We start from the raw sequence: 15,466 nt of genomic DNA on the forward strand, positions 1-15,466 counted from the left end.
TTTATTAAGAATACAAAATAATTTGAAGCTACTTTACCGATACTCTACAGAAGGTAGATAGACCAAAGAAACCTCTTTAATAAATTTAAATCGAATTTCAAGGCATGAGCCTTCATGCCTAAAAAGAATTAAAGTATTGTTTTGAAATTAAAAGTAAAAGAGGTCAGCTTCCTAATTTTTTTATTCCTGACATGGGCCTGACTTTTGGTTTTTCTATTTTAGTCTCAGCACTTGTGAAGCCTAAGCCGTGCATTTCTAGCGAAGCTTTTGTGCCTCTCACAACAGTATGAGTTACTGCTGACGCAGCTGTCTCTCCTATTCCTCTGCGTATTTCTTTCTCTCTTTTGCTGACGCCATTATGTAAAATATTGCTGGTACAGCCGTGAACCCACTTAGTACTCTCTCTTTTTTATATGGCTAACTTAAGACTTTCTCTAAAAGGAGATAATAGTATCTAAAAAGTCCATTTATTTAGGGCTCCTTCTTACAGATTGTGTGTGTTTAATACATTGGGAGCTCTCTATAAACCAAATAAGGCAAGCTACTGAAAAAAAGTGTCATCAAAAAGGAACGTATTTTAATTTTTATAATAGGAATGCAGAATTATCATCATAGGACTTGTTATTTCTCATGAATAAATGTCCTTAGTTTTATAAGGAAGTTTTCCATCTCACTGTAATGGTGTCCAGTTCTTAATGATAAAATGTAGATTTCAAAGACATATAGCTGATATCTTGATCACCACAGGTTTCTGCTCTTTCATTGCTTGACCTGTATTCTAAGAAGGGCAAAGTCTCACTTATGTTATTGAGACATGATTTTTTAAATACCCCTTACAAAAGAATGTTATCAGTGACCTATGTTGATAACAATGGGAAATGATGAAGAAATATTTTCTTTCAAAAATTTCTCAAAAACAAATTCAGTTATTTAACCTTAATCTTACTGTTCAATGATTATCAAGGATGTCATGTGTAATTCTGTTCATTATTTTTAATCTAAGAGGTACTCATCTTTTTCATAATTATGAATGGACAAGTTTTATTTCTTAATGAAGCGAAACCAACAAAAAAAAGAAAAACCTTTATCAGTATGATTAACATATCATTTGTAATAAGGACATCTTTTAATATTGAAACATAATGAAATTTTAAATCAGTAATAATCCACAGCACAATAAAAATTAAATGAAAAGTATAAGCAAAGTTGGTTAAAAGTCATCAAAAAACCAAAAGGTACTTCTGTTAATGTTTCAATATCCTTAAACATTTAAGTTATATTATTTCATTTTTGTTAAAGAATACATAAAATAATATTTCTTGTGATTATTGATATTTTTGCATATATATGAAGAATTTTTAATTACCACCAGTATCATAATAAAATAATTCTTATAAGATTTTAACAAAATTCTTTATGTGTACACCCAGCTATACAAATCTAAGTAAACATACATTTATTCAAAGTAAACACCTTGCTTTTAGAAGACATGGGCAAAACTAAAGGAACATAATTAAAAGATATCAAAAGGGAATTACCATTGCAGCATTTCCTCTGAGGAATGTGTAAGGTCACATTATTTAATCAGCATGAGTTAGTTGAATTAATGGTAAAGAAGTTGCAACATGACTTTCATATTCCAGATTTCCCCTTGGTTTACATTACCTGAACATCACACTTGGAATAATGACTTGAAATTAGATAATCACCTATTCATCTTAGTTTATAATATCTAAAAAGGTATAAAAACTATATCACTTATGATGTATCACAGATAAAATTCTATCTTTTTAAGTTGGTTAAATTTCTGTACTTAGAAATTTTTACACATTACTACTTACAATAAATTAAAATGTTAAATGGCAAACCTCCATATATCCAGGGTGCAATTTAAAATCCTTTTACTTGATATAAGCACACTTAATGTTAATATTAATAATATTAATGGAAGCTTATATAAGATGGGAAAACTTACAAAATAAGGAATATACAAACCACATTATCTCCCCATTTTTCTTACAAATGTGCTTGAACATCACTACATAAAAAACAACCAACTCGACTTCAGGTTCAAATGTGTAAGTACCTTGCTGGAGTCTGAGCAAAATTTACACTGTTCTTCATAAGTAAAGTGAACGCATACTTACATGATTTAAGCTTACTGTTATGTTACATAAATCTCTGAGCACAATGCACCAAATACTTCAGCTATGTTTTGTTTGTTTCATCACATGCAAGAAATAGTAAGGTCTCACATAGCCACATACTGAAATACAGTATACATTGAAAATATCACTTATCAATTACTTCTACCTTCTCTGTTGTGAAGGATGTTTTATCTGTATTATCAAATACCACAATGTTAAATATTTCCACTTGGATAAGATGTACTATTTCAACATCAATGTATAATAAACAAATTGCTATTTCATTGCTAATACAAGGTAACTTTTTATATCACTATCATTTCTGTAACTGGTTCCTTTATTACTAGATATGTACATTTTTCATGCATCGCTTGTATTTTCAAGCATGTTGGACCGTACCAATAGCCTGAAGCAACACCAGCTCAGCCTGGCACTGGGCTTCCATCTGACTCTGGAAGAGTGCACTTACCATGTTCCAGCCGGGGTACAGATAGTCTGTGCCAACAAATTCAAAGTAGTGAGCAAAGCCTTCCTTCAGCCACACGTCTTCCCACCAAACAGGCGTCACAAGGTCACCAAACCACTGTCGTGACAAAATGAATTGATACAGATATACTTACAATATGGTCCAGAATTATTTCATCTAAAATTAAATATATCAAACTGTAATCATCATAACTGGAGTCATTCCCCCATTGATTTTATGATCTTAAAATATGTGTGGCAAGACTGTATTGATTTATTCAACTGCTTGGTTATACTTGTCAAATACACATATATTTCAAAGAAGGATGAGAAAAATTATCAAGAAACACAAAAAGAATAGTTAATCTGAAGAAAAAAGTACAAATGAGAAAAAAAAAAGTCAATGACAGTTGTCCTCGAATAGCTGAAGGTCTCTTATGTGGATGAGAAGAAGGATTGTTTCTGGTGGTCCCACAAAGGGTGAACCAGAACCAATGGATGAAAGTTCTGGTTAGTAGATGTCTGCTGAAAGACGCCTGAAGATAGAAACTACTGTCTCCAGAGATAGTGAACAACTCATCACAGAAGGTACCAAAGCATCACCTTCCAGTGGCAAGAAATATTCACAGGAGACACCAGCTGTGTGCCGGAATGAAGGAATATTAAGGTGCTCCACACCCAATGCTACATGATATTATTATAATGAGCAACTGAGGCATAACATTCCTCCATGTCCCTTCAAGAAAAATACTGCAATTTCTCTGGCCTCTGATCAAATCATGATGCATTATTCTGAGTCCCTTTAATAGTTCAACAAAAGGGTAAATAAATATCTTTCATTTTTCAAAAGTATACATATATATGTATGTGCTTTTTATTGCTGGAAAATATATATATGTATATATTCCATGAATTATCCTAAAGATTTTGCAATCCAGCAGTGAAAATTCAGACAGCTGACATTTTATTGGGGATGGTGTGAAATGAGAAAGGCAAAAATAAAGAAGCACATGAACCCTATCGTTTCAGATTGTGATAAAGCACGATAAAATATGATCAGGGGAGAAGGTCCCTTTAGATTGGAAAATAAAACCAAAAAAAAGATCCCTCTAACTAGGTGACATGTGAGCTCAGACTTTAATGACAGAAGGAACCAGCCATGAGAAAGCCATGGGGAAGAAGATTCCAGGCAGATGTAATGGTTGGTGCCATCACTGTGGTAGAAAAGAACTGTTTAGGAAACAAAAAAGCCAACGGGGCAACAATGCCGTAGGCCAGGCGAGCCAGGAGCATTCCACAGGAGCAAGGAAGAGGCGGGTTATAAACAGTCATTAAGAGTCACAATAAAGACTGCGATGACTGAACATTCCACTATCCAAAAGTAAGTATCATTTACCCAAGAAGATCTCTAAGAAAATAAAGTAAGAGAGTACCCTAAAGTTCTTGATCACAAAATATAAAGTTTTTAAAAATAATGTTTACTTTTAAAAATGCACGTTTTACCTTTAAAATACGTCTATTGTAAGAATCACAGGAACATGAGTATTTAGCGGGAATGAAGAATGGCAGAATGGCATAAAATATAAGTAGCAGTAATAGTTGAACATTTTTGGAGGTGTCTCCTATTTTCTGGTTTGTTCTTTCACAGTAAATAGCACAGCACCACTAAATGATCACAAGGAAGTTATGTAGACTATCGAATAAAGGGAATCCAGTTTAATGAGCCACTGAAGCATTAGCAGTGCGGCCTTACCGCTACAGAACTATGCTTCTAACCAGGAGCTCCAGGGGCAAAGTGAGTTACACGCTGGGTGGTTAACTCCAAGGTCAGCAGTTGGCACACTCCAGGTGAGAAAGATGGGGCTCTCGACCCCTGTAAAGATGTACAGACTTGGAAGCAGGGGCAGTTCTGCTCAGCGAGTTAGAGTAGACTTGACGGTAGGGAGTTTGTGCTTTGTTAATGCTTCTAATTTGTCATTCATAGGAACATTCAAGGAAAAAGTGCTTTTTCCTGCAAAGAATTTTATGCTTAGGTGAAAACTAGATTCTCCCCCATGAAAGAGAAGCCCTGGATATCTGAGCAATGGCACCTCAGATAAAGAGGCGCACATCCCCAACGTGACCAGGATGCCGGTACCAGCATCTCTCCATCACAACTTCACTGCAAAAGGCAAATATCTAAGGAAAGGATCCCGAGCTCCAGAATCGTTTGCCAGTTCATTTATTGGTACTTAGCATTTCACTTCTCACTGAAACCTTTTTGCACCCCACTCTTTAAGTTTTGATAGATTATATTTTTGGTGGATTATGATAAATTAGAATCATACTGCAGCATGATAAAATGCCTAATGTTTTCAGCTAAAGCCTGTACACAGTTGTGGTAATCAGGGCAATTATTACTTCTTACTAGAATGAGCGTATGTTTTTCGGTGTGATTTTTTTTCCTTCAATAAATTCAGGATTCCATAAGCCCTGCAAAAGCTCGACGATTCTTTCCACTCATTGTAAGCAAGTGTATAAAATCAAAGTGAAATTAATTTTATCTTAGCTTCACTACAAAGTTGACTATTTTGCATATGAATTTCTAAACATGCCAAGGCAAAAAATATCAATCATTTGAGAACAAAGAGTCTACGGCTGAGTTAGTGAAAGACTTCCTAAGTGTCTGTGTAATGGGGAAAAGGGAATAGCAAATTGATTTCAGCAAAAGCACATTTTGACACGTACACAAAATTCAGCTGCATCTTGCAGCAATGCAATAAATCATTGCTATCACTGCATTTACCATATACACACCCCAATAATCACAGAGGATAAAGCAGAGCTGACAAGGAACAGTGGCCCGAGAAGGACTCTACACAGGATGCCGAGTGGCAGAGCCGCCTCATGACTCAAGTCAACGGAATAAGAGTTGCTTTTTCAATATACTGTGTGTTTGTTTTGTTTGTGCTGCCATCCAGGGGAAAATGACTTATCTTCTAGGAAGAATTAAGCAGTCCTCAGTGGATAATTAAAACTTAATTAGAAGGATGATACTTTAGCTCCTAATCTATGTATCTGAAATCATTCTACATTCTCAATCGTTTGCACATTATACTTACACCTGATCTTTTTTTTTCTCATACCTCATGAACAATGACCATGGTGACATCCAGCAAATAAGAAATAGATGACATACTGGGATCCAGTAGTATTCTTTGTTCCACAAAAATACTTAGTCCCCAGTTCTCCATAGCAGCATACGGATGCTTAGGCACAGCTAAAAGATCTAGAAACAGAATAAAACAGTTCCAAAGACTTTAATAAAAATACCAGTTTCTAAACCTGTATCCTAAAATAAATTCAGAAATCCTAATTAGAAGGGAGTATTGCTCTATTTTGGTCACTCTTTTTTTATTTCCTAAATTAACCTACCTGTCATGTCTGTATGACAGCAGAAATAGAGGCTATCCCTGTAAATGATGGTCAGATCCATTCATCACAGTTGCTTTTTAAACCCAATGATATGGGTGGCTGGAAGTATTGGCACTATTACTGATCTCGTAAGTTGCAGGAACGTAGAGAAACCCAAGGCAATAGACATCCACAAAGTCAAATGCACTGGGTCTTCTAAAGAAAATACCGTATATGCTCGTGTATAAGCACAAAAAATGTGCTGAAAAACTGAGGTTCGGCTTATGCACGGGTCAGTGGTACCCCAGCGAGGTGTAACATCTCATGGGCGATTGTCGTTCCTCCACTGTTCATTTGAAGCCCCGCTGACACTGCAGGGCTTTGAATGTTTGTTTACTCACATCTAACCAATCAGAGGCGTCCTATGACGTGGATGGCTCCAATTCGCAGAAGCACCCGTAGTGATTCACTTATGTAGACAGTTGAACTGGTAAGGATGTGTCTGTGGCTGCGCTCTGTCTCTCCCCTCGGGTCTCTGTGTTAATTCACATCCTGCATTTCCCACCCTAGGCTTACACTCGAGTCAATCAGTTTTTCTGGTTTCCCAGGTAATAATTAGGTACTTCGGCTTATATTCGGGTCGGCTTATATTCTAGTATATACGGTATTTTCAATTCAGTACTGGGCATACTATGCTCTGACTTTCACTTCCATATTTCTCAAGGATAAACAAGTATTATCTATCAGTCTTAAAATGAGACTTGTCATTTTCTGATTGCTTACATTGATATCTCTTTCCAGGTTCTGTTTGAAGGAAACATGGCACTTAAGGATAGCCTGTAGAGGGTCATATGGCAGTGGACAGAGCGGCAAAGGACACCTGAGGCAGCCCAACACTTTAGCTGTTGTCCTGCCCTAAAATGAACCGGTACATGGTAGCAGTAAATCACGTAACTTCTTAAGACTGCAGACCCCTTACCTATTGCAATTGGCTTATTTGCCTTAATCATCCCTCTAACTCTCTCCAGCTTCAAAAGTCTTTGATTAGATGATTCTAAGATCTGCGTTTAATTTTAAATCACAGAAGTGTGATCAACTTTTGGGTGAAGATGGCACAATAACCTATGCTTTGATGTGCTTCCTCTGCTCCAAACATCTAGAGGTATAAATAAAAGATTAAAAGAGAAAACCAAAAACACCTCCGGACTCAAAAATAAATCTCTCCATGGATCAGAAATGGTACAGACACACAAAATGGTGATTGCTGTGAAGCCACAGGCCTGTGGGGTTCTGGCGACAGAAGCAGACAGTAGTAGCTGGGCATTGGCTATGACAGGCTGTACCCGAGCCGAGGGAACCTAAGCCAAGCTGATGGTTGGATGGCATGAGTTGAGGTAGGGTATACATTCATGAAAATGGGCTGAAAGAAGCTGTGCCTACGGCTTTCTGGGAATGCTGAAGAGTGACAGGATAGGGGTTTGAACCCAGGCAGCTTGCCTCCAGCACCTCTACTTTTAATCACAATCCTATCGTTTTCTCGGTCTCTGGCTCCGAAGTTTCATTTCTTGATACATTTCTTGTAACTCTCTAAAATGCCACGGAAAACTTTACAAGAATGCCCACTCTAGTACTCACTGGGAGCAGGAATATGAGAAACTAAATGCCTCTGCCCAGGATAATGGACAAAGAAACTATGAAATCACCATGTACAAGAGCATTATACAACAATTGAAATGAATTATCCTACCACTATATTCTAGCCAGTACTCTCCCTAGCAACAGTGATAATTTAAAAAACACTTAAAATTATTGTTTTTTGTTTTTAATTGCAGTCAACTCAGATTCAATTCAGAGTGATTCCATGTACAAGAGAACAAAACACCTCCTGGCTCTATGCCACCTTCAGAATCGTTGGTATGTCCCAGTTCATTGCTGGGGCCACAATGCATTCTGCTAATGGTACTCATGTTCCATTTTTTTATCACACGGTACTCTTTTATGACCCATAGCTTTTTGACTGACTAAATCTTGGATTCAGACAGTCAGGTCTTCTTCTTATCCTGTCTTAGTCTGTAAGCTCCATTATAACCTGACTACCAAGAATGATGATTTAAGATTTTAATTTAAGAACTGGTTTAAATAAGAACAAAACAGACAATAGAAAAACAGTGTAATGACTCTGTCTGCCACCAATATGTGGCAAAAGGCGTTGTATATCTACAGTCATTTGTTTTCAGGGACTACTGACCTATCTTTTTGGATCCAGCCTGTTACACAGTGGAGGCACCTATGCATGCTATAGTTCTCCAAGAGCACAGAGAAGGTGGGTTTTCAATACTAAGTGAGCAAATCTCACGTTCCAAAATAGAGTTTAGATCGGTTCAAAAGACATCAATTGAAGATTTTAAATACAGAGGCTAAATAGTCAAGGGATCCGGGATAAAGAAGAAGATACACACAGGAGATTAAGCTAAAAAAAAAGACTCATAGCACAGGCAGGTATCGTGAGGGGCAGGGAGGAACAGTTAAAAATGGTGGCAAAGAAATCGGATCATTGTGATCAAAACATGTTGCTGGTGACTCATTGGTATCCACATATATAAAAGCACACAAGTCAGGCCAGGGTAATGAAGTTACATATCAACCAGAGGAGAGAATTTTAGCAAGTGCAACTGGATTCCAGATGAAGTGGTTGATGAACAGAATAAAATACAGAGGGTGTGTTAATCCAGGTAAACTAGAGAAGCAAATCCAGAGACACTCATATGTGTACAAAAGAGAACTTATATCAAAGTGCAATTGTATATTAAGGAAACATCCCAGTCCAGGCCAGATCAAGTCCATAAGTCCGATATTAGACCATGTGGCCGATACCAATCTCAGCACTGGTGTGAGTCTCCACGTGGCTCCTTCAGCTCCAGGACTCTGGCTTCATCAGTGTAGCTCCATGTGGCTTGTCAGCAGGAAGACTAAGCAGAGAGTGTCTCTTGTCTCTAGGGAGGAATACAGGAGTTCCCAGAATCTTCACGAGAAGGCCATGCCCACACGGAGGCCTCATTGGCTAGGGCCTGATAGGCTAGACTACATGCCTTTTCAAGATTATGTAACTGCCACAGACCACCACTGGTCAATTTGGCACTTGTACACAACTCTTTAGCCATATATAATTTTCAAGCAAACAATAATAAAATCATGTCTGTACCTAAACAGGATAAAACTAAAGGCATACAATTTAAAAATGTGACACCCCTTTTCAACATAACATTCTACAATTGAACCAAACAAAAATATTCTATACTTATGTGAACACCATGATCCTATGAACATATTCCCCCACCTATGAAAGTTTATAAGCCAAACACTTCATGTCTTTACCCTCACCATTTTGGGTATCCAATTTTTATATTGCCCACTTATATCAACCTAGTGCTCTGAAGAGATAATCATATCCTTTGATGTGAAGAATCTTCATTCCAATGGGAACCTTGTGAAGTCCATATCCAGAAGCAAGTAAGATCAGGACAGGCCGTCCATGAAGTTAACAGCAATATGCACCAACTTAAAGGTTCGATTTCATGTGGGTCAACTCAATGCGGTTGTGGTCGCAGCTTGATAACCTCGTTTGGAGCCATAACAGAGATAAATAGCTCACTGGAGGTCAGATACACACCGGCTCTCTGCTTCCTCTCTCTCTTGACAAGACACGTGGAGCTATGCTGAGGCAGCCAGAGCCTTGGAGCTGTAGGAGCCAAATGGAGACCCACGCCAGTGCTAAGATACTTTCACTGCCACTGGATCCACAAGACTTTCCACCCAATGGCCTGTGATCTTCCTGCACTCGGCATCATTGCATGTGTTGTGTGAGTCTAAAGAGAAATTTATGGGCTAGTATTGGACATATGGGCAAATATCAGACTTATGGACTTGATCTGGACTGGGATGTTTTCTTAATATACAATTACTCTTTATATAAATCTCTTTCTTATATACATATGAGTGTCTATAAATTTGTTTCTTTTGTCAACCCAGACTAATAGAGAGAGGCTTTACAAAAGGCATGGAAAACAATGTCTACAGATGGTGTGTGTGTGGAGGGTGGGGGCAGGCAATCATTTAACAAAGCATTGAAAACACTGCTTGTTGTAGGGAAAAAGCTACTGTACACAAACTTTCCTGGGGTGAGGACCAGGTAATATGGCAGGAACCAGATCAAATACAGGGATACACATGGTATACAACTAAAAAGGAGGTGGATCAAGGAAAAAAATAACAATAATAATAAAAAGAAATGGGTAGCTGGGGCACAGGGTACTAACCTACCCAAGGGGAGGGTATTGCTTATATCTCCACAGGGAAAGAAGGACCACACTTCAACCCAAGCTGCAAGATGTGAATGCAACATGCCAGCATGGAGTAGGGAACCAGTGGAGAGGACTGGGGGGCCGGCCCCAATCCCAACTACTAAGTGGACACCTGCCCCTCCCCCAGAAGAATTTATTTCAAAAGACAGCATTGAATATGCAGCTCCTTGAGAAGGACATATCTGGTCAGAGCACACAGAAGCAGATGAAAGGGGAGGAAGAGAGAGTGGAGCACATCCTGAGCCACCAGGCCTTGAGGACAATGACCCCAATTAGAGCAGAATGTTCACAGAGAGGACCACATGGCCAGCCCCACTATGAGACATGACGCCCCTCACTGACCCATGGCCCTACAGGGCACAACACCGGAGACACAGTGTGTGAATTGCACCCGAACTGATCCCTCCATACCGAGGCAAAACACTAAGGAGGTGTAACAGAACATCAAGGTAATGGAGTGGCGAGATCCCCAGTGAATGGTGGACTTTGGGGCCAGGGCGCGGTGCCCCAACAGACTGGACTGGAAAACACTCGTAAAGGCCTACAAATAATCCTTGAACTAACTACAAGCTTTTTTTTGTTGTGTTTTGTTTGTCATTGTTTTGTTGTATATTGTTGCTTGGTTTTGCTCTGTCTTGTTTTTGTGCATGTTATTATCTCTGAAGGTCTGTCTAAGATAGGCTGGATGAACAATCTGGAGGAGAAAACAATGGGACCGACAGTTCCAGGGGACATGGGAGAGGGGAAGGGGCAGGGAAGGAAGTGATGTTAACAAACCCAAGGGCAAGGGAACAACAAGTAATCCAAATTGCTGGTGAGGAGGGTGTGGGAGGCCTGGTAAGGCATGATCAAGGGTAATGTAACAAAGAGGAATTGCTGAAACCCTGATGGGGTCTGAGCATGATAGTGGGACAGGAGGAAAGTCAAGGGAAATAGAGGAAAGAGCTGGGGGTCAAAGGACATTTATAGAGGTCTAGTTAAATACATGTGCATATGCAAATATATTTATGTATGAGGATGGGGAAATAGATCTATATGCATATATTCACAGGTTTAGTATTATGGTAGAAGAAGGACATTGGACCTCCACTCAAGTACTCCCTCAATGCAAGAATACTTTCTTCTATTAAATTGGCATTCTATGATGCTCACCTTCCCGACACAACCGCTGAAGACAAAGAGGGTAAACAAGCAAATATGGTGAAGAAAGCTGATGGTGGCCAGCTATCAAAAGATAAAGCGTCTGGAGTCTTAAAGGCTTGAAGGTAAACAAGCAGTCATCTAGCTCAGAAGCAACAAAGCCCACATGGAAGCACAGCAGCCTGTACGATCATGAGGTGTCAAAGGGATCAGGTATAAGGCATCATCAGAACAAAAAATCTTACCATAGTGAATGAGGGGGGGGTGGAGTGCAGAGTGGAGACCCAAAACACATTTGTAGGCCACTGGACATTCCCTTGCAGAGGGGTCTCAGAGAGGAAACAAGTCAGTCAGGGTGCGATGTAGCAAGATGAAACATACAACTTTCCTCAAGTTCCTAAATGTTTCCTCCCCCGCACTATCATGATCCGAATTCTCCCTTGCAAGTCTGGCTTGACCAGAGGATATACACTGGTACAAATAGGAACTGGAAACACAGGGAATCCAGGGTGGATGGTCCCTTCAGGACCAGTGGTGTGAGTGGTGATACTGGGAGTGTAGAGGGAGGGTGAGTTGGAAAGAGGGAACCAATTACTAGGATCTACATGTTACCTCCTCCCTGGGGGATGGACAACAGAAAAGTGTGTGAAGGGAGACATCGGACAGGGCAAGATATGACAAAAATAATAATTTATAAATTATCAAGGTTTCATGAGGGAGGGCGGAGTGGGGATGGACGGGAAAAATGAGGACCTGATGTCAGGGACTTAAGTGGAGAGCAAATGTTTTGAGAATGATGAGGGCAATGAATGTACAAATGTGTTTTACACAATTGATGTATGTATGGATTGTGATAAGATATGTATGAGCCCCTAATAAAAATATTTTTAAAAAGTTTAATCTCCCCCCCCAAATAAAGCACTGCTTGTTCTAACAACTATAGAAAGGCATTTTAACCATCCTCTTCTCTATACCTTAAAAACTCAAGGAATCACCTGTGATAGTTTTAAAATTCACCAGAGGCTATTCAAAGACATTAATAATAGAAGATCTTAATGCCCCAGGGGATGGTCCATAAGACTCTCTACCACAAAATCACATGAAGATTCTGCATGGCACCCAAAAGCTGATTTGTAAAAACAACAAACATAGATCCAGGAATGAGTTTTGGGTTTATATTAAATATTGGATCCAACTTAAGTACAATTAATTCTTACTTCATGACCCTGCCCAATGGAAGAAAACCCAGAAGTTATGGTAGCTATAGAAGAGTATGGTGAAGAAATTATATGGTGCCTGGGTGTCATATGAAAATGCTTCTTAAAGGCTTGTTTCCACAGAGGCATCCATCTAAGTGAGATGTCACTAAGAGAACATGGAAGAAGCACACCACCATCAGTGGCTGATGGATTTAAAAATCATATAATCCAAAGTCAAAGGAAGGAATAGTATCAGAGCCTAATTTGTGAGAATCAGGTTTGCAGAAGGCTGTGGATGTCAGAAGGAGTCCAAGATACATTTGTGGGATCTACATAGAAAATAAGCCTCAGGTGATTTCCTTTTATCCACATTAGAGGGACAGGTCAAAGATAAAAGAGAGGGTTTTCTGTTTGTTCATATTTTGGTTTAAGATGTGTTTTGTCATTGGAGGTGTCCCTCTTGAATATTTGTCATTATGGTCATTGTTTTTCAGTACACGGAACTTACAGGGACAGAAAGTATAATAAGGGTTTATGGGGGTAGAGTGGTAATGGGGGTGGGAGGATACAAGGAGTTCAAGAAAAAAAGGATGCTTTGAAACTGTGGTAGCATTTGTACAATATTGCTTGATGTAACTGAACTATGGAATGATATGATATCTGTATTAATGACCAATATAATTGCCTATATAAAAGAATATAAGTATATAAAAACTTTTAAAACAATGCTCATAAGAACTTTATTTATATTGCTTTGTACTGGAAACAACCCAAGTACTCACTAACAGATGAATAAATAATAACAGGGTGATATTTCCATCCAACTAAATACTACATAACAATAAATGGAATTAACAGGATGATACTTCCATACAACTAAATACTATACAACAATAAATGGAATTAACAATCAATATGTACAAAAGTATATGTAAATCTAGACAGTTGTACTTAAAATAAAAGAATGTATGCTGCATGATTTCATTTATATACAAGTGTAGATAATGAAAACTAATATATAGCGATGAATAGAATTAAAAATAATAGGGTGGGAGGAAATTACAATGAAGCAATAGAAATTTTTTGAAGATAATCGATTCATTTTCTTAGTTATGATATGCACATGACTTTATACAATGTTAAAACATCAAATTCTACATTTTAAATATTTCAGTAACAAATATTCCTTTGCTCCATTCTCAAGAAGAAAATATTAATTCACGATATCTGAAATTAATTTAATTTAAAAATTGAATTTTAATGAGGCTGCATCAATTAAAATATGCAAGCACAATTTTTCAATGCCTTGAAAACAGAAAAATATTCAAATACTTTGGAAGCTAATTTACTTGGGAATTCTAAGAAAATCCTGGATTGTCTGCATAGTAATCTAATACCAAAAACTTAATTATCAGAAGCTGATAGGGAACGTTTATTTTAGACTAATGTGATGGTTATTTTTGTTTGTCAGTTTAACTAGTCTATAGCGCCTGAGTCAACCAATAATCTTATTTTGTACAAAAGTATTTTGTAGCTGTGGTTAATACAATAATCCATTGACTTTATATCATTTTAGATTCCCAACCTTATCTGGCCTGTCACCTTGTTTCAGAAAATAAAATACTCAGCACTCCCTTGACTATTAAAAACTTTTGTACTGTAGCCCATAATCCACGATAAAGTGTAGGTATCTGTTTTTGCAGCTTCCTTGGATCATTCCAGTGTCCCCCATGGAGTGATGTTGCCTGATTTTGGAAACACTGCTTTAAAAAAAGGAGATTAGCCTTGAAAATGTAGAGAGCCTTGTTCAGTAAAGTAAAACACCTTGAGTAAAGCTGAGGATCCCAAAAGAAAAAATTCAGTCCCCAAACTGCAGCACCAATTTCTGCTTCAGATTATAGCCTGCTTACTTATCCTACAAACTTGAGGTTTTCCAGTGCCTACGCATGTGCAAGGCAAATCATTTAAATACATACCATAAACCAGGATACATTTTTAAAAACACTGTTTTAGCATCAGATAACGAGAAGAAAAAATATGAAACTGTTGTTTCTCCACATATTTTCCATCTAGGTCTATACATTTCTGACGATGATGTTTCTCTTTCTAAACCTTCCCATAGGCTTGGGTGCTCTTTGTTTGTTTTCAATTTCGATACCATTTTAATATTTTTCAAATTTACATTCCATAAAATTGTATTAAAATTAAATTTGTAATTTACCAACTGCAAAGCTATTTATTTGTTTTACAAAGCCAGTTTATCCGGGGAAAATAGAAATATATTATTCCATAGGTCAATGCCATCAAACAGGATTGCACACGTTGACTTACACAATTTGTATAAAATTGTAGTTTTAGCATCCTCAGGGGACTCAAACCATGTTCCTTTTAAATGTTCTTGGAGTTTTAGGACATTCTACAGAGGGAACGGGAGTCTAAAGGAGCATAGACCGTAGAGTGGATGGATATGTTCAACAGGGTGCTCTGGAGACGCAAAATCATTGGCACTTGTAGGTGTACATATATAAAGTCAAAAGTCATTCTACTGAGTCAATTCCAACTCACAGAAACACCACAGAACAAGGTGTTTCAAACAAACACACGGTGTTTCATAGAACTGCCTTTTGGTGTTTTTGAAACTATAACTCCTTATGGGGGAAAGAAAGCCTCATCTTTCTCCCTCTGGCTGGTGGTTTTAAACTGCTGACCTTGGCATTAGCAGTTCAGTGTGTATTGATACAGATTTATAACAAGAAATGGC

General features: G+C 38.0%; 1 protein-coding gene across 1 annotated transcript in view; it reads right to left on the bottom strand.

Annotated features, from left to right (window-relative positions):
- Nucleotides 1-6,033, bottom strand: part of LOC142435972 (thyrotropin-releasing hormone-degrading ectoenzyme-like) — a 186,741-nt gene extending 180,708 nt beyond the window's left edge. The window contains exons 1-3 of the mRNA XM_075539980.1: nucleotides 6,027-6,033; nucleotides 5,738-5,880; nucleotides 2,617-2,730 (exon numbers count right to left, since the gene is read on the bottom strand). Of these exons, the coding sequence (XP_075396095.1) occupies nucleotides 2,617-2,730; nucleotides 5,738-5,880; nucleotides 6,027-6,033 (264 nt within the window). The remainder of the gene's footprint in view (nucleotides 1-2,616; nucleotides 2,731-5,737; nucleotides 5,881-6,026) is intronic.
- Nucleotides 6,034-15,466: the final 9,433 nt, after the last annotated feature.

This window comes from Tenrec ecaudatus, unplaced genomic scaffold, assembly GCF_050624435.1.
Source record: "Tenrec ecaudatus isolate mTenEca1 unplaced genomic scaffold, mTenEca1.hap1 Scaffold_112, whole genome shotgun sequence".
NCBI classification, from domain to species: domain Eukaryota; kingdom Metazoa; phylum Chordata; class Mammalia; order Afrosoricida; family Tenrecidae; genus Tenrec; species Tenrec ecaudatus.